Source organism: Dromaius novaehollandiae, chromosome 6, assembly GCF_036370855.1.
Source record: "Dromaius novaehollandiae isolate bDroNov1 chromosome 6, bDroNov1.hap1, whole genome shotgun sequence".
NCBI lineage: Eukaryota > Metazoa > Chordata > Aves > Casuariiformes > Dromaiidae > Dromaius > Dromaius novaehollandiae.
In genome coordinates, this window is record NC_088103.1 from 43,418,490 (window position 1) to 43,437,185 (window position 18,696).

At 38.1% G+C, this 18,696-nt stretch overlaps 1 protein-coding gene across 5 annotated transcripts in view; it reads left to right on the plus strand.

Moving 5' to 3' along the window:
* The window catches only part of PLPP4 (phospholipid phosphatase 4), a 71,932-nt gene that overhangs the window by 7,252 nt on the left and 45,984 nt on the right, over positions 1-18,696 (plus strand). For 4 of the 5 annotated variants that reach the window (XM_064514313.1, XM_026105532.2, XM_026105533.2 and 1 more), the window contains one exon: positions 15,462-15,570. The exons of the other annotated variant lie outside the window; for it this stretch is intronic. In XM_064514313.1, the coding sequence (XP_064370383.1) occupies positions 15,462-15,570 (109 nt within the window). The remainder of the gene's footprint in view (positions 1-15,461; positions 15,571-18,696) is intronic. 5 annotated transcript variants of the gene reach the window in all.

Below are 18,696 nucleotides of genomic sequence, written 5' to 3' on the forward strand. Positions count from 1 at the left end.
CTGATTGAAGATGTTTTGTAGTGAGAATGTTGCTAAGACTGACCTGGTTTCTGTAAGGGAAATTTTTCTTTAAAAAGCTGAATTTTATATTTTGATCTAAGCACAGTCAACCTGTGGCACAACTATATTTCTTATTGAAAGGTTTTTCATAAGAAGTACAATCTTGTTGCTGAGAACGCACTCATGCCTAACACCTGGCACAATAAACCTAAATCTTTATAGTCTCCCAATCTGTTGATGACTTTGAAAAGTGAGTACTCAAAAATAGTTGGCAGAATTAATGACACTGAAAGTGAATTAAGGGTTAGATTTAGTGTGTCATATTTTTTCTGTAGTGAAGAGAATACTAATATTGAACAGGGGAAGTTCGAGGGCTTCATCTACACTAGCAAGGATTGGTGGACAGAGACAAAGCTAAAATCAATGCACGCATCCCTTCTTAGAGTATTGGTTGTGATCCACTAATGAACATCAGGGATTTACTGCTTGAATGATTAAAGAAAGCTTCAATGGGTTCTGAATTGGAATAACTGCTTCGCAGATGATACAATTAGATTGTCCTCATAGAAGAGAAAAAGTTATCATCAGATCTTTTGTAGGACTTGAAAAAGCTTTTCCTAATTGGTCAGGTTTTCAAGGTACTTTCCATTCCTGTTTTTATCTCTGCCTAGTAAATTTGTGATCATTAGACCACAAGCCATTGCTATGCAGGAAATTGTGACTGATCTAGGTGATTCTGCAGAGAACTACATTAAGAGTGTTTCTTAGTTGTAAATCAGACTTTATAGTCATTGTGTATTGTATTTGATTATTTCTCTGCATTACAAAACATTGTTTGCTTTTTACTATCCAAGTGGCTAAAATTCTCTGTGTTAAAATATCACTGAGTCTTAATTAAAAGAAAATTGCATATAGGGAAAATGGAGTAAGTGTGAATTGCTCTATTGCAGGCTGGCAGAGTAACAGGGTAGAGAAACTGGTGGTTTTGTAATAAACGGCAGATTACAATTACTTGTGCAGGTGAACTGGAAAGAATTGGAGAGGATTGGGAAGGATGGTAGGAGGGGTATAGAAAACATGATTTCTGAGAAAAGATAGAAATAGTTGTTTAATCTAGAAATCTGAGGAGACATGCTAGAAGTCTTAACATGTGTGAATGACTGCCATAAAGAGGGATAAAGAGGATAAACTATTCTTCTCATCCTTAGGCCTGTACAAGAAGTAATGATTTTTAACTGTAGCAGGGGAAATTTTAGCTGAGTATGATGAAATACAACCTAATGGTAAGGCTATTTGAGCATTGGAGTAGATTGCCTGAGGCAGATGTAGGCTCTCCACTAGAAGTTTTCAAAAACAGGTTATGCTAACGTATGTTGGGAGTATTTTAGATAAAGCTGAATCTGCTTTGCAGCAAGGAGGTAGACTAGATGGCCTTGTAAGCTGGCATGAACCAGCCTTGGTGGGCTGATGTTTATACTGCCTGAGAATCTGTCCCAGCATGTGGGAAAAGTTGGAAGACATTACAGCAAAATTTCTTGTAGAACTTTGGTTCCTATTGATGGGCAGAAAAGGCAACAGCGTTACTCATAAAGTTACTTGGAGAATACTGTGGCAGAGTCAAAGACCAAGCAGGTGCTCATGAGCTCTTTTGGCTGGAGGGCATTGCCATGTCACATATCACCTTCTAAATATTCTGTGTTGAAGAGATTGTGGGGAAAATGAAATCTTAGATTAGGTGAAACTTTTCACTCTGCAGTCTTGTGATTCAATATTTTACTATATTTTGAGTGAAGAAGTTTTGCTACTGTCCTTAGAATTTATAGTGAAGGTGTAACTGTCAGCTCAGAAGTACTTCATTTTTGAAAGATGTTTGTGAGACTTGCCAAGTGTTATGAAGCCTTCCATATGGAAAACAACAGAGGAGAATATCATTTGGTATCAGTTGCTATATTTACATTAGCTGCCAATTTTCACTAAGGGGAGAACATGTCTAATAGCCTAACCATGCTCTCACAGCCCACTGAGACACTTACTAATAATTTTATTCATTTACTGTCCAAGATACTTTGCAGGAGTGTAACTCTTGCTATTGGACTTTGATTATTACAAAATGTTGTTGATTACTGCAAAATGGTAAAAGTGATGTTCACTCTTCCCATGATTTTATTTATATATATATCCTTTTTTTTTTTTGATAATTAGTAATGCTAGTCTTTGGAATGTGTAATTATTCACACCAGTTTTTTAGGATCAAAAGATTTTAATATATTTGGATTTGATTGTGAACATCATTAGTCAGGTCATTTTTTCCATGGAGAGAAACAAATTCATTGCATAATGCAACTAGGGAGGAAGAACTGCAATAAAACTATTTGTGATTTCATGTTACATTTACTGAATAATTTGTCAAAAAAGTCTTTTATTACTGAAATGTTTTATTTGAAATTTCAGGGTTTTTAAAATTTTTTTTATTTAAAAATAGTTTAATAGACACCCATATAAAATATTTCATTTCAGTTTGGGTCAAAATGACATTTTTCTGATTGACCAAAAATAAGTGTTTTCATTTTCATGGAGAAACTTTTGACTGAGCCTTCTAGTTTGACAAGAACTCGTGTAGAAATGGAAGGTTTTGATATGGGGCCTCTAAAGAGATGAAAGGGTGGGGCAGTGGCTGAATGGAGAGGAGATCCCTCAGTGTGGAAGAAATCTATTAATGTACTTCAGAGACTGCTCCTGAATAAGCTGCTAGGGCTAAGCAATCTCCTCCAAATAGTTAAACCTTGCTCAAGCAAGAACTTAAAGAACTATCATGGGAGGGAGAAGAGAGAAGTATTGCCGTCACAGTGAGCTATGAAGGGACTTTCAAAGAAGAACTGAGGGATGGAAGGACAAAACTGAGAGGGAAGGCTTTGGCTTCTAAGAGAAACTCAGCATCTTTGCACGTTTTTCCTTTCAGGTGCAAACCTTTCGGTGGTATGGTGCACAGACATGATAAACAGAAGCTTTCAGTCTACTCAGCTTTATCAAATTACTGTGAGGTTAGAAGAAATGTCCAAGGAATTTCTGAGAGTAGTTTGAGTGAAAACAGTTTGAGATATAATAAAATCAAGCATTAATAAGCCTCAAAAACAAAGTTTTGCTGACTGCAGTATGTTTTGATTCATTATGCATCTACTTAGATGATTTAAGCCTGTAATATGAATTCTGTTTTCCACTTACTTAAAATAATATATAACTACTTGCTTTGAAACTTCTATGGCTATGTCAGCAACCGTATTACTTGGTGTATCCTTTCTCTATACTTCCCCCCTTCCCCTCTCCCCCTATTAAGATGGCTTTTGTTAAATAGCTTCTATCATAAGGTATATTTAATGAAAATAGAGTGTAGAGGCAACAATTAATAGCATAAATCATGCTTTTATTAAAATGACAGATAAGGCAATAAAAAACAGCAGCCAATAGGTTTTACTTTGCTGGTATCTATATTACTATAAGATTACCATTATTGATTATTTTTATTAAAATACTGCAGATATACTGCATCTCACCTTAAGTACTGTACATGGACATAATAAGTAGCAGCTCTGGCCAGCTTGCCTTGGGCTTCAGCTGCTAACGCCATTGCTCTGTGTGAGCAGCAATCACAACAACTGAACTGCTTTTTCACCTCAGGAGCGGCTAAATGCCAGAATAAGTATGCTTTTGTTTCAGAATTATTTACTTTCAGTATTAGGTCAAAAGGTTTTAAAAATATGAGAACGGCCAAAATATAACAATTGGACTCATTTTGCAGTACTTTTTTTTCCTGTTTCACTATAGCCACTTTTCTTCTGCTCTTCTGTTCAAAGCTGCAGTGCAGCATGATCAACTATTCCCTATTTCTTCTTTTCACATTACTCATTTCCAAATATGCCTCTTCTGTAAGGAAGAAATGATCACGAATAGGTTGTAGTTAAGTAGTCTGACTCCTGCATAAGCATTTTTTTCCCCCATTGAATTGAAGTTCTGTGGGTTCAGTCACTTTTCATTCATACTGGCAATAATGATATTTGGCAATGCTCAGGTGCTACTCACATTCAAACTGCTTAGCCCATTAGTAAGTAGAATTTCCAGTTTGGAAGCTCTTGGATTCTTTTTTGGTGCACGAAAACAACTGTTCATGCATGTTCAGATAATCCTTGCCCTTTCCTCTTAGGTCTCATAATACCAAAACAATGTAACAAAAAAGAAATCACTTGCCCAGAGATAATTTATATGCCGGACCTGAGAAAACATTTGACAAATAATTTAGGGACTAAGGAATTTGACATTAACTTCTTAAACATTAGGCTATTTTTTTTTTCCAGCTTTGTGAAAGGACTGCCGGTTCCCTATGCCATGTTAGGTATTCTAAGGACACTTATGTCATTTATGTATTATCGCATAAACAGCAGGGCTCCTGTTGTGAATGTATGCTGTCATGTTAGTTCAGGACTTGAGCTTTTAACTTAGCCCAGACTCTCAGGCTGTTGTCTCCTCATTGATTCATATTGTTTCTTGAATCTGGACCAAGTCAGGAAAGGAAAATTCAAGTAGAGGTGTTGGGTGGGTTGGGTCTGGTTTTCACCCATTTTGTCCTTGCAGGCAGTAGGGACAAGCCATGTGCTGAAGCAGACTAAAACCTAGTCCTTGGCTCAGCTGATGAAAACTGTATAAATACAGCTCTAGATACCACATTAGGGAAGGGTCCAGTGGCTAGATAGTCTTTCAGAAGCATTGGTTGGCCCAGATGCCATCATTTAGACACATTCTGGATGAAGCAGCTGTGTCACATCATGATTGGCCTTGCTGGCCCGGTAATAGTACAGCTGACCATGACTGAGGTGCTTGCTGCATGGAGGAGGGTAAAGAGGGTGACCGTTCAGCTTTGGAAGAAGTCACATCTGGACATAAAACTGTTAAAATCAGTGGATATATGAGATACATTTGGGAAACTTGCCAGTAAGACCAAGGCAAAGCACTGCAAACTGCTGCTGTTTTCAGCACATCTGGGAAATATGTCAGCCGTGATAATATTTTCTTTAAATCACCTCAATTTATTTTAAATACATTCTTAATCAAAATGATTTGTCATATTTTTGAAGGGCTGACACAGGCATATTTGCCGATTATATGTAGCATTGCAGTTGCTAATTTAAAATATTCAAAAATGGTTTTAAGTGATACAGACTACCTTGAAGCCAGAGTTACTCCTGAGAACCAGTTCTCTGCTTGCCTTGCCTTTAAAGTCTCTTGACTTTAAAGAAAAAAACAAAAAGATTTAAAGTTTCTGTGATTCTTCTTACATTTCCATCTCCCTAATTTTCCCTGGTTGATAAAGGAACAAATAGCTTTTCCATCTTTCTCCTCCTTACTCTCACAATTCACTTCATTTACTTCATAATTTATGCTTTCATTGGTTTCCTTCCATTGTTGGCAGGGCCAACTTGCTGAATTTTTTGTTTTATATGAAGCAAAGCTTTCACATGCCTCACCGAAGAAAAATTCTTAGTTTTCTAGAAATGCTATTATGTTAGCATTGTTTCTTAATTCAGGATATCCATGAGAATATTAGGATTGCAAATTATTGTTTTGTTGGAAGTGCAAGTGCTAAAGACATTTTTTTCAGGGGCAGAAATAAATTACCTGTTAGCAAGGCTATGGCCACTACTGGAGAAGTTTTCTAATCTTAGCAGCATCTATCCTAATCTACAAGTTAATCTCCTCCATATAATAACTTTTCTTACATTATTTTAGCAGCTCTTTTTCTATGATGTATTATGCTAGTTACATCAGCTCTCAGCATCTTAGTATTTTCTGAGGACAGAGGAAGTCCTGGTCCATGCTGCAAGGAGAATGCTGTCTAGAAATGCCTCTGCTCATGTAGACAATGAAAGGTGGAACAAAGGGATACAACATGGAAAAGGCTCAGTGGGAGTTAGGCACAGCTTAGTCTCCTCATGTTTTTGCACCAGTACTCAAGTTTGAATTCTAAATTTTCTCTTCTTTGCATCCCTGTCACTCTTCTCCCCCTGCCCAGCAGTCCCAGGATTTAATTCCCATGGCTTTTGGCTCCTCCCTACATAAAAATATACCCACAGAACTCTAATTGGGGAAGGCTGCGTACATGGAGATTAGAACTGCTAGTGTTTCCAGGAGGTGGTATGAAGCCTTTGTTTCTAGCTTCTCAGAAAATACAGAAATCTAAAAATGCTATCGGCTTGCTGTGCCCTCAGAGCTATATTGGGCACTGGATCAGGACTGAATGAAGGTAGCATTTCTTTCTTACAATTTACTTTCTGCCAGTATATTCTCAGTCTTCATAAATACTTGCCTCTAAACAGAGGGTTACTGCTAATAAAGAGAGGCACCAGATTCTCTCATTTCTGCAGCAATAAAACAGCTTCTGAATTATATTTGTATAGTGTTTCTGGTGAATATTAACTACCCTGTGTCCTGCAGGACAGTCAAGGCTAATAAAGCTCCATATTAGGATTATAGATTGTTAATCAAAAGTGATAGGTGTATATACTATGTGGCATTGGATTTGGAAGTACATAATGCAGCATCTTAGCTGTTAAACTGATGGAGATAAAACTTTCCTTTTATTGATACAGCTGCTTCTATATCTCTTCTCAGTTCAACAGAAAATTACTTAACAAACTGGTTTCGGTGCAGCTGCAATATGATGGTTATAATAACAGGTTTCCATCAAATTGTATGAAGGCCACATAAAAAAATTATTTTCTGATCTTATGAATATGCTTCTTGCAAAATTACTATCCTTTGGAATATAACTTTTAATGTATTTTATAATTTAACTTTTAACTTTTTTTATTTCTATGGAAAAGTTAAAGCCATTGATTTCCTGCTTGAACGCTTGTTAGCAGTGGATACCTGGCATATGTGGATACTAGTCCAATTAATGAGCTGACTGCAGCATTAGGTGTCTCACTTTAAATGCACTTTAATAGGCACTTCTGGCTGGAATGATTTGCCCCAGCTTGTGTTGGAAAATAGTGCAAATGACAGAAGATCTCTTGATATCCATCATTGTGCCTTAGCCATAGCAAAAGTTGCTCTTTCTAACAGGATTAGAGTTTGTTACTGAAGTTATTTTTAGTGTCAGCTTCTTCCTTGGTGAAATTGCAGTTCATTGTTAACAATCAGGCCTTGGTCATGTGTTTGTACTCCAGTATGAAACTCCCTTCTTGATAGCTGAGGGACTGTGGATTTCCCAAGTGACTATAGAAATTAAATAAGAGGCAGATCTCCTTCCTCGTGTTAACCTCTGAGCTCACACAAAGCTATCTCATCACACTAATATAAACAGACAGCAGCATTTCAGAAATTGAACTCCTCCAACATCTATGAGGTGGGCAGAATGGGAGTGGTAAACCACTTATCACTGTCCAGTCTGCTTCGGTTGTGTTAAGTGAATTTTTGCATTCCAAACACACACAGTTTCAATCTTTCACATTTTTGTCTCTCTTTGCCAGAGTCCCTAAAATAACTGTAGAAAAGTTACAATTTTTCCTTAATATTACTACCTAATTGGAAGGAAAAAGAGAATGTTTTTCATGGCATGAAAATAAGTTATTTTCCAAGTATCTCTGCAAGTAACATGACACAAATGCTTTTCCAGCTATTAGTGTGTTGCAGATGAGTTGCAGGTCTGAGGTTCAAATTTAAGTGAAGACAGTGTAAATAGGGAGCGTTCAGTGCAGCGTAACCATCCAGTGCAAACGCTGACCTTTTTCTGCTTAGCCTAGGTCACTTGTTTGAAATCCCTCAAGCAAATTCTTACTTTCAGAATATCATTTTCTGATCTCTACAGCTGTCGTGCCCTATGCTGTGTTCTACTTCTTGGCTCTTCTTTCAAAAGTTAGGTGCTGCAAACCAGTTGGGTGAGAATCTTTCCCTGAGTTATGTATTGTAGGTATGCTTCTGCAATTAGGCCAACCTGTAGAGAGCCCTGCCAACTTCGGCTTCACTGATGCTGCTCACAGCTATGTAGCTCTAGTGTTAGGACAACTGATTGCACAATTTAACATGGCAGATACACTGTAAAAGCTCTTACTGCTAGATTTATGACATGAAAGCTATGGTGGTTTTGGAAATACTTAAAGAGAGAAATACCCATGTAACAAAGTGCACAGTGTAGTACTAATAGCAGAGTCACCACTCATCTGTTTCACTGGGAGAGGTATTGATGAGTTTGCTCCCGTTTGCTCCCACAGGATTCTGCAGTCACAGAATGGTAGTCAGAGACTCTTCTAGCCAGCCCTTGGTGGTGATTTAGGAGAGGTTCATGAACACATGCGGGTTTGCAGCTCTCTCTTCATTATTCACTCAGAGGAGGAATTACATATAAAGTCATGTCAGGCTCAGATCTACTTATCAACAGATTATGCTTAGAAAAGAGGAAATTCAGTCACTAGGTATCTGGCATAAAAGACTCAGCGCCACAATCACTAGTTCCTCTTCATTGTACTCTTTCTGATGCTTTGTTGTGCCATATGGTGCCAAACTTCCTTTCCTCTTGTTTCTCATGTATTGTCACTTGTTATGTGGTACAACCACTGTTTACATCTAGAAAGAAGATAAATTCTCACAAAATAAATGAATCCTCACAATGTAGAAACAAGGCAAAAAAAAAAAAAAAAAAAAAAAGATGCTGGAAACCCAGGAACTATCTCTAATCCTCTAATGTGCTACGGATGCTTCTGATGGAGTAGACACCTAGGTCCCGAGGATCGTCAGGACTGAAGCCCCTCTGTCCTCTCCTCACTGATATCCTATCTGTAATCTCTGAGAGTACAGCTATTAGCCAGTGACAGTCTTTGTAACACCAGTAGGTGTTTTAAGGTGAAGACTTTCCAACCTCGTTGCTGGTAGCTTGTACCTTGTGCTATCAGGGCGCAACAGTACAATGCTAATGTTGGGCCTTATCTAGCCTATTCCCATTGCTGTATTTGGAGTGGGATTTTCTACTACGAACACTTAGAGGTTTCTGCTTGGTAAACTTTGTCAGTGCAGTACTGCTTATGATTTTTATATGGTCCTTTCAGTGAAGTAGATGCCTTTCTGTAATGCGTTTTAGATGCTGTACTGTTCTATGATGCTTAACAATGGTGAAAGTCAGTAGCTTGTCAGAAGGCAGATGTGTTCCCAAACATTCGTAAAGGGAAATCTTTTTGGTGTTTTATTTTTGTCAGCAAGTCTGTGGTCAAACGTTACTTCTTTTAATAAAGAACAGCAAGTGTTGACGTCTCCACAAGGCTGGTAGCTGCTGTCCTCTTCTGAAGATGGTGACTTATGATTATCAACTTGCACTTAATGTGCAGTTAAGAACTGGACTGAGAATACCAGCTTCATCTTATGAACCGTAGCAGTACAGGGCACCTTTTATTCCACCAAAACTTCAGTTTCGGTGGAATAAAAATAGTCTCATGAATAAAAAAAATTCCATGGGATACAAAAATTCCTATGAATGGAAGACGGGCTAACATGGCGTATCTTTTTTAGCTGCTGCCTATTTTTCTTGCTCGGTTTAGTTTGTTTACATTGCTTTATGCCCTACCTTAGTCCAGCTCTCTTTCTTCTTCTACTTCAGTTCCTCAGCAATTTCTTTTGGGTGGGTACGTAGTCACATAAAGCCTAATCATTCAGTTTGAGTGCCACTGAGAGTAATGAAAGATACCGAGCACATTGACAAGAGTAGTGAACTGTTTTGGGAAAGGATGTTTTGGCTCTGGAGATGTTAGTACCTCTGAGACTTCAACGCTCTATGTTATAAAAATTATATTGGCAAACATTTTCAAACTGAAAGTATTCCCAATGCTTTTCTGGCCAGGTTCATTATTATGTTGGAGAAATATTTTTACTTTTTGCTTTGTTAATTATAGTGAATTAGTTCTGGCTCTTAGATGACTCTTGGAGATGAAAGTATTTCTAGAACATGAATTTTTCATAACTGTCAAGAAATTTCTGGAGGAGAAGCATTTGGAAATTGTGTATATACATATATTCATCACAATGAAGAAGCATATGAAATTATAAACTGATATCTCAAACTCTTGTTGAGACTGTAGTTAATTTACAAATAAAAATAGGGGTTTCTCTCATTTATAAAGCTTAGCTCGTCTAATGAAAGAATAAAAGCAAAATGCACAGAGACTTTGGCATTTGACTCCCCATGGGACTTCAATGCACTTCTTAGTCACTTGGGCAATTTTGAGAAGTTTATGCCAAGTATATTCAATGATTATAGGACAGGGAATTAAAACAGCAAATACAGTTACTGTTCCATGAGAAACCACGGGATAGAATTTGGTTCACAGTGTGAAAAAGGCAGAGTAGCCTGTTGCATTCACATAAGTGCTCCACAGAAATCAGGGCTTTTCAGGGAACAAATTACAAACCATCTCAGGAACGCTTAACATGGGAAAGAGGTGAAATGCAACCTTGCCCATGAATTACTGTCAAGAAATCATATGACAGGCTCTTTTCCCTGCTCAAATATTTGGGGAGTTGGAGTGATCCTGTTATTAAAAGGGTGCTAGATTATATGCACTTTCTGATCTCTTTGCAGTATGTGCTACTATTGGTTTTCTGGCACACCTTCCTACTTGCAGTACTACTTTTATCTCCCCTTCCACTGATTTTAGTGACTGTGAAATATTATTGCTTCTTGATTTCATGCTGCTGAATGCCAGTGAACAGTAGATACTGTAAGCAGTGTCTGAAACAACAGTGAGGTGCTAATACCCTGCCATTACTTACAGGAGTTGAAGACCGTGGTGGAAGCACAGGTCATAGATTCTGTGAGGGTGTTTATGCAATGTTTGATTCATTCACTACCTGTGAATGATTTCATAAATAGCATTTAGTCCATATTTTCACAAAACTGCTGCCTGCTTTTATCTTGATCAATCAGTGATGTGGTGCTTGCATAGAAATTGAAGTGCTACATGCTATTAAATGGAAGTGAAAGTTATATAACCTGAAAGTGCTTGTGCCCTTAGAAAAGACGATCATTTTTATTTAGGATAGGGTTGGTAGATATTAATGTTGGGATGTCCAAAGCAATCTCAGGCACCTGTTTCTCACTGAGGTTTTTAATGGGATTAGGGCTCCTGTTTCCCTTACGTTGCTTCAAAAATAACATTTGAAGGACTAGAGCCAAAGACCACTGAAATTAATGAAAGTCTTTTTATGTTTTAAAAACTTGTTGTCAGACAGGTGTTTTAAAATCTTGCCTGTTAAACTGCCAGAAATATTGGACAAATGTGTAAACATGCAGGAAAAAGTAAAACAAAAAGTAAAAAAAAAAAGTAAGACAAGAAGCTCATACAAAATTTTCATGGGCTAATATGAAATAAGCTTTCTAAGCTGCTCACCTGCTGCCATGGATGATAATCAAGTATGATTATGCTTGTATTTTCAGCAATGAGCTTGTATTTTTGGCCTGATAGAAAATGTCTAGAAACATTTTCTTTATCTGAAGACCACATTTATTACTAGTAACACCTAGTCTTTTAAACAAGCTTGTTCTGGCTTATGAATAGTAATAGACTATACTCTTGGATAGGACAAAGGAACATAAATCACTAAGTGTCAGGCAGCTTAGAAACCAATATGTCCTCATGATTGCTTAATAGAGTACAAAGGGAATTGCCTTCAAGCTAGTGAAATCTTGTATCCAGTTGCCCATTGGTGATGCTTCAAAAAAAGGAGAATTGTTCGGAGTCTTGGCATAAAAATTTAATTGGCAGCTGAGCTCTTTCTGTGGAGGAAAAAAGTGATTTTTTTGATATAATTGGTTTTCTTTAACTGTTTATTTTTCTGTATTGTTCATGTAGATAAGATCTGCTTTCCTCTACATCTATTTTTTCTCCTTCAGTAGTGATCTTGAAATAATTATTACTCAGTCTCAGAAGCTTTTTTTTGTGTGTGTGCATTATGTCCCAACATAGTATTTGAACAATTTCTTGGAAGACACTCAGAACACCTGTGAGAGCAAGCAATGGATACATAATCAGATTTGATAGGTGGTGGATACAAAATGCTATTATTCAATAAAATAATAATTGTAATTACTGTCATTGATAGCTTTGAAATGAATCTCTCCTTAGAAATTTACAAAGATGATGAGTGTAGAAAATCAGAAAATTCAGAATTACGATCTTCAACTAGAATCAGATTTTTTTATTTATTATACTGTCATCTCTTACCACATGTTATTTTGTCTTATCAATTTACTTAATGTCTGCTCCAATGTGACACATTTTCCAAAACTGCACCAATGCTTGAATGACCATACTGTGATCACCTTGAAGCATAAATGAGCATGTATTGTTTGTTCTTCCTAGTCTGAAGAAATACATCAAGGCCTAGGAATGTCAGAGAGCAGGTCTTTGCTCCAAGGAGTTCCTTGGCAGAGCCGTTAGTTCCAGCGCTTTGAGAACTGCCTCAAAAGGGAGCTTTGAGTCATTCAGACCAGCATGTACCTGGGGGAGTGCGTCAAAAAAGATGGGGCAGTCTGGAAGATGTAGTCACTGAAACTCTACCAGCTTCTTTAATTTGTTGGCTGTCTAGGTGTGCTTGTACTTAGCTATTTATGTTTGGAGAAGGGTGGTGAAGTATGTCCTGATCCCAGATTCTTTACACATTTTTATAACAAACTTTAAGTCCTGGACAGTATACTTGTGATCTCTGATAATCAACTCTCTCGGGTGATGTCTGTTGAAAGTCATGCCCAGGCCTGTGGTTTTACTTGGCAACAGAACACTTTCTGCCAGCAGTTTGTTACTTCTAGCTGTCATGCATATCTTTAACAGTAGATCAGTACAGATAATAGAATTTAGGACTCTTGCTTGAAATTTGGGAACAAAGTTACTTCAGTTGTCTGGAAATCAACCTTTATTTTTCCAGTTTAACTGAAAATTTGTAAAATTAATTTTTCATTTATGGGGTGTTTTATTTCCTTGAAATGGTACTTTTTAGATATTTTTTTCACTCTTCTGTGCCTATTTTTTAAAGGAAAAAAATATAAGTTTTCATTTTGAAAATGCTGAAACAGAGTGTTTTGGTATTTCTGAAATTCATCTTCTATATTCTTGAGAGAGCAGAGTCAAACTGAATTTGAAGAAGCTGGTTATTTAGCAAATAAACTCCTTTCCTCCATACTAGAGTCCGTAAGTTTCCACAAGAATCTGGTTGTCCCGGTATCAGTAATGGAAGCGTAACTATCAGCACATGTGGCAAGACTGCATATTTAATTTGTTTGGTCCTTAGATTGTGTTCTTCACTTTTAGGAAGAAGAGGTCAGCTGGGCTGTTGGGATAGACAGAGAATTGCTGTGTCTTCTGTCTAGTGGGAGTCTGCATGCGCTCAGAGAGGGTCAGTGGGAGTGCAGGCTGGGAGGTGGGAGCCTGAAGCTGATGCAGACAGATCATAGACTGCAGTGAAAAAGCAGAACTGGTCAGTCATCAGAGAAGACAGAAAGAAGAATTTCCTCAGGACCGAGGAGACTGGATAAGGCTTGCTAGTGCGTAGTAAATCACTGACCTGCCTGGCTTGGAGGACCTGTCTGTACATGAAGAGAGCATATGCATGGTTTTAATTTTACTCTGTCTTACAAATTGCTTTCAGCATGTTCTATTTAAAAGTTAATTGTTGTAGTTGTTACTTGTATAAAACCTGCTTTGGAGGGTTTAAAGCCCTTGGCTTTGAGAAACTTATGGTAAGAAAAGCTTTCGGCAGGTGCACCTCTGTCCCCTGCCTCAGTGGGCTTAGGGAAGCCCAATCTGCAGAAAGCTGCTCCCTGTGCATATTCTTTGAGCAGCCATCCCCGGATGCACTGGTTTCAAGTAAACTAGTCCTAAAGCGAGTAACGCAGGGGGAGTGCAGAGCAAGCCTCGCTTCACTGAGGGAAATGCTGTTTCTCAGGGTACTCCCAACTGTGGAAAGACTTCTGTAATGTTTCTCTTCTGAGGAAGTTTATTTGGTAGGACTCCAAAGCTAAGAAGAGTTAAAGGGTAGGGAAGGACTATGTGGGAGGAAGAGGAATACGGTTTTAAAAGAGAGATAATTTATGTAGTCCTAAAAGACTTTTGGGACTTCTGGCAAGAATCACATCACAATTCCAGCTTCCTCTTTCAGTGTTGGGCAAAAAAAAATCTCTGTACAAACAATTACTTTCCATATAACAATGATTATTTCCCTTTAATTTTCTTTGTTTCTTGAGGTGATCTTTGTATTCCAGTCACTTTGCATGTGTGAATTTCACATTTCACATATATAAAAATAAAATGGGTTTAATAGTTCTAACACATTTTTTAACAGAGTGGATTTCATTAAAAGAAAGCAAAATTCACTAGGGGCAGCTTAGAATGTCCAAACTTTTTAATGTCCTTGGGGGTGATCCAGCTTGATAAAAGAACTGGCAGAGGTCTGAAATATGTTCCTATGATTCATTTAAGTAGCATATCATTTGCAGTCCCTTTCAGGAAGACTGGTTTTACTTTGATTCCATTTCTTTTTTAGTCCGTGATTATTGTAAATAGAGCTGTTCAAATGCATGTCACAGATTTGAAATATTCTTGATTTTCATTCAAGCTTTAGAAAACAAAAGTGCTCGGGGGATTAGTTAGGTTAAAAAGAAGGTGGTTTCAGACAAATCAGGACATGTATGTGTTCTTGATGATTGTCTTGATCAACTTCAACATTTCATTTTGATGCTATTCATTTCAAAATAACATAATTGCAAAACTGACATTTTTAGAGGGCTGGATGACATGAGAATGAAGTTAACTCAGTTTGAGTTGAATAAAACATTTCTGGTAGAGCTGGATTCTGTTTCAGTTTGACAGCCAAACCAAAATACTATGATTCTGGCACAATTTGTTTTAGGAGCAAGTATCTTTTGGAGATGTTCTCTGAAGTTATCTTTTCTTTCTATCAGTAGAAGGAATTGTCTAAACTGTGTCTGTCTCCCTGCTTTGTGATCCTGCAAATACTAGCTTTAAACTCTGGATCTTGAAATTTGAGAGACAGATTTTGTATTTGCCAACTTGGTGTATAATTTCTGTAGTGTAAAGCATCTGCTACATGTGATCTTTTAATTCCACAATATCCTTTGAGTACCCTTCCTGCAAGAGTAAGCATGTAATGACCATTTATTCTCCAGAGTGAAATTTATGGAATTTTTATGAAGTTGTAGAATATAGAATTTTTAAAATCATTTTCCTATGTGTATATTTATGAAGGTTGTAGTACTAAAAAGCAGTGATGTAGGATAGCAATGTATGTGGATAATTAATGCATACAATACCATTATTAACTTTGGGGGAGGTTAAATCTGCTAGATTCTTGTGGGGTTTTTTGATCATCTTTTCAAACTGGAAAAAAAATACATCTTTAATTGTTATTTTTAGCTTTACAGAATTTTTGGATCCATTCCAGCGGGTTATCCAGCCAGAAGAGATCTGGCTCTATAAAAATCCTTTGGTGCAATCAGACAACATACCTACGCGTCTTATGTTTGTAAGTACTAGAAGTTTGGTCATTTGATAGCTGCAAATTTTCATTTGATAAGCATTAGCAGACTTTTCAGTTGGTTCTTTCAGGTAGACAAAAGCTTTGTTTTAGGCTCAGCCAACAATCCTGAGGTCATTGTGAGCCTATTGAATCTATCATAGAGCTGCTCTGCTGTTAGCTTTCCTCTGGCTTCCCTCAGCTCAGTTCATATTGATATGCAGACTGACAGTCCTAAAACTCATGGATTTGATAACCTTTAGTGACAGGAATGATTAATAATCATAAAAAATCCCCACATAAAGCAATAAGAGTGCAATGATTTAGACCAATACAGAAGTGTTAAGAATGTAGCAGCTATAGTTCAGGGTTCTAAAACTAGTTGCTCAGTCTTTGCAAAAGCTTCATCAGTCAAAGTGGAAGTTTTTCAGGAATGGGTGTGGCAGATGAGGTCTGGTCCTGGCACCCTTACATCAAAGGATGTTTCCAGTGTCTTCAGTGAAGCCAGGGTTTTACTTTCAGATGAAGAGGACAAATTCAGAATAACTGCAAATCGGTCTATGTAATTTGTCTTCACTGTTTTGTTAAAAGGCTCAAATCTTCAAAGCCAGGGAAGTTTTTAATTAAATAAGGAACAACTTGAGGATACTTCATATTTATAAGACAACAACATACACCATCCTTCTAAGACAGAGGCTGAAGGCCTGGTTTTAAATTTATCAGCATACTGTTTTTATTTTACCAAGAGGAAGCTCAATTGAATGCTTTTTCAGCCTGGATGGGTGAAAAATATATACTTTTTCTGAAACAGAAGACAGCTATTTAAAACAAGCATTAAATCATTGTGCTTTGTAAAACTTTGGGTTTAGTTCTGCTGTTTTTCCTAATGCCGAGATGTTCCTTGCTATGTGGGTTGCCTGATCAGTGTTTACAAGAGATGAGTTCATAAACCAGTAGTTTCATCACCAGTAGGAATCACTGTAAAGGAGTTTGCTGCAATGGTGAACTTATTTTTAAAACAGGTTGGGAGGACTGAAAGGGATAACTCATTAGTCCTTTCTCTGTACTCTAGGCAGTATTCACTGGGAAGCACAAATCTGAGATGTAAATATAGTACCTTTCCTTGTTATCCACCTCCCACAGAGCAAGCTTTGGTGTGCTTTACTGCAGATGGAACTTCCAGGCAGCTGTGAGTCAGTAACTTTGCATAATCTATGTTCTCTTTTTGGCTCAGACCACAGCATTTCAGTAACTCAGCAAGCAGCTTCTTAAATTAAGAAACATAGATCATTTGTAAATGGTTTGTTCTTATTTCTTTAATTAAACGGAAAAAAAGAAGAAAAATCCAAGCCCAACGCTCGTCATTAGCTCTCCTTATCTAAAGAATTACTTGCCACTAGTATTGTACTCCAATATTAAAACATATGACTATGACTTACCCAAAAGGAGTCTCTGAGAATTTATGAACTGCTGAATTTATTTACACTGAGTATTCCAGATTCTGATCCAAATTAGACTAAGTTGACTTACACTTGGGTAGTAAGCAAGCCATGAGAACTGGAAAGACCTTAGCCTTCTTCTGTCTCTCTAACAGCAGATTATTCCTCATCTTGGGAAGTGCAGGGAACTGTCAACTTCTCTTGAACACATGGAGGTCTATGGGAGCCCCCGTCCTGGAAAATGCTCAGGCACATGGAATAAAATGCCTAGGCTTTCTTTACCCCATTCCGATTATTTTACAGTGTCTGTGCAACAGAGATATCATAGCTAAGAAATAAAAATCAAATTATAGATTACAATCTGGGGGGCATTTTTATGTGTACACATCACTCTGTGGTCTCCCAAATGGGGCCAAGAGTGTGGCAGGTGCTATGTGCAAATGACTTCCCTCCCCATAAAGTGTGCCTGGACAGGACTGTGTGGAAAGGGCAAGTACAATCATTTGGGACAGTTTGCCTCAGCGTATAGAAGGGCACAGTCTTGTTGCTGGTGATATAGCCATGCTTTCTGGGCATCAGTGTTGCTCACAGGGTCTCAACATGCCACCAGACTTCACAGTGCCATGGCACTGTGGATTTCACTAGGGTTTATGATCTCTCTGTTTCTTCACAGCCTCTTCCTGCTCCCAGCCAGTCTGGACCTTGATGGAGGCTGAGACCTTCCTCTGAAGGATTTTACCCCAAAGTAAAAGCTGCAGCACAATGCTGTGTTGGGGGTGGTGAGGGGGTACTTTCTATTTCCCCACTGTCCGGGGATATAGGGCTTCCTACAGTGCTAGGAACCTTCTGTGTCATTCCCTCCATCCAGATTCTCCCTGACCCTATCTTTGCATCAGCTCCCTTGTGTTCCAGCACCTCGCCACTAGGTACCACCAGCAAAGGGAGAAAAAACAGGTCTGCCTGCCTGCTCTTCTTCCTCTGCCTCCCCATCCTGTGATGTGGCAGGCTGTGCAGATAGCTTGGCTCTGGTGCTGGTAAGAGGAAGGAGAGAAGAGCAGAAGAAAATGCACAGCAGGGCTGAATGGAGAAGTAGGTCTGAGACTAATGTTGTGGCTGGTGTGACAAGTGCCAGTGCCTTATAATTTCAATTTCCTTTGGTATTGTGTATTCCTAGATGACTGTGGTATTAGTGCGTTGCTCTTTTCTCCTTATTGCATTGCAAGAATCCTAGTAGGGGGAGGATCCCACTGGAATTGTAATATGGTGGGGCTCACACCATGCCTCTGTATGCCCTGCAGCATAGGATTGGGGTAAAACTAAATGAAACTGTCAATGCAGTTTGGCAAGTGTGGAGTATAAAAGAACAGTGTTTATTGCAGGGCATGCAGCACCTCATTACTTTCCTGGAGTAAGGGGACAGCAGGATTCCTTCTTCCACACCACTCTGAGGACAGCTCAGAGGAAAGGCACAGCCTAGCTCTAAGCTATTAAAAATACTGTCAGGTTCTGAAGTAACACAGAACTGAAAGTAAGTATTATTCTCCATATAGATTATGTCGTGTTTGGAAACAGGTTTTACCAAAGTAGATGGAGACAACAGAAAGTGCTTCTCTGTGGGATGCATGTAACTTCAGTGTATCTCTGGCTTGCTAGGATTAATAATGAATGAGATAGACTTTTGTCACCAAAGCATGGC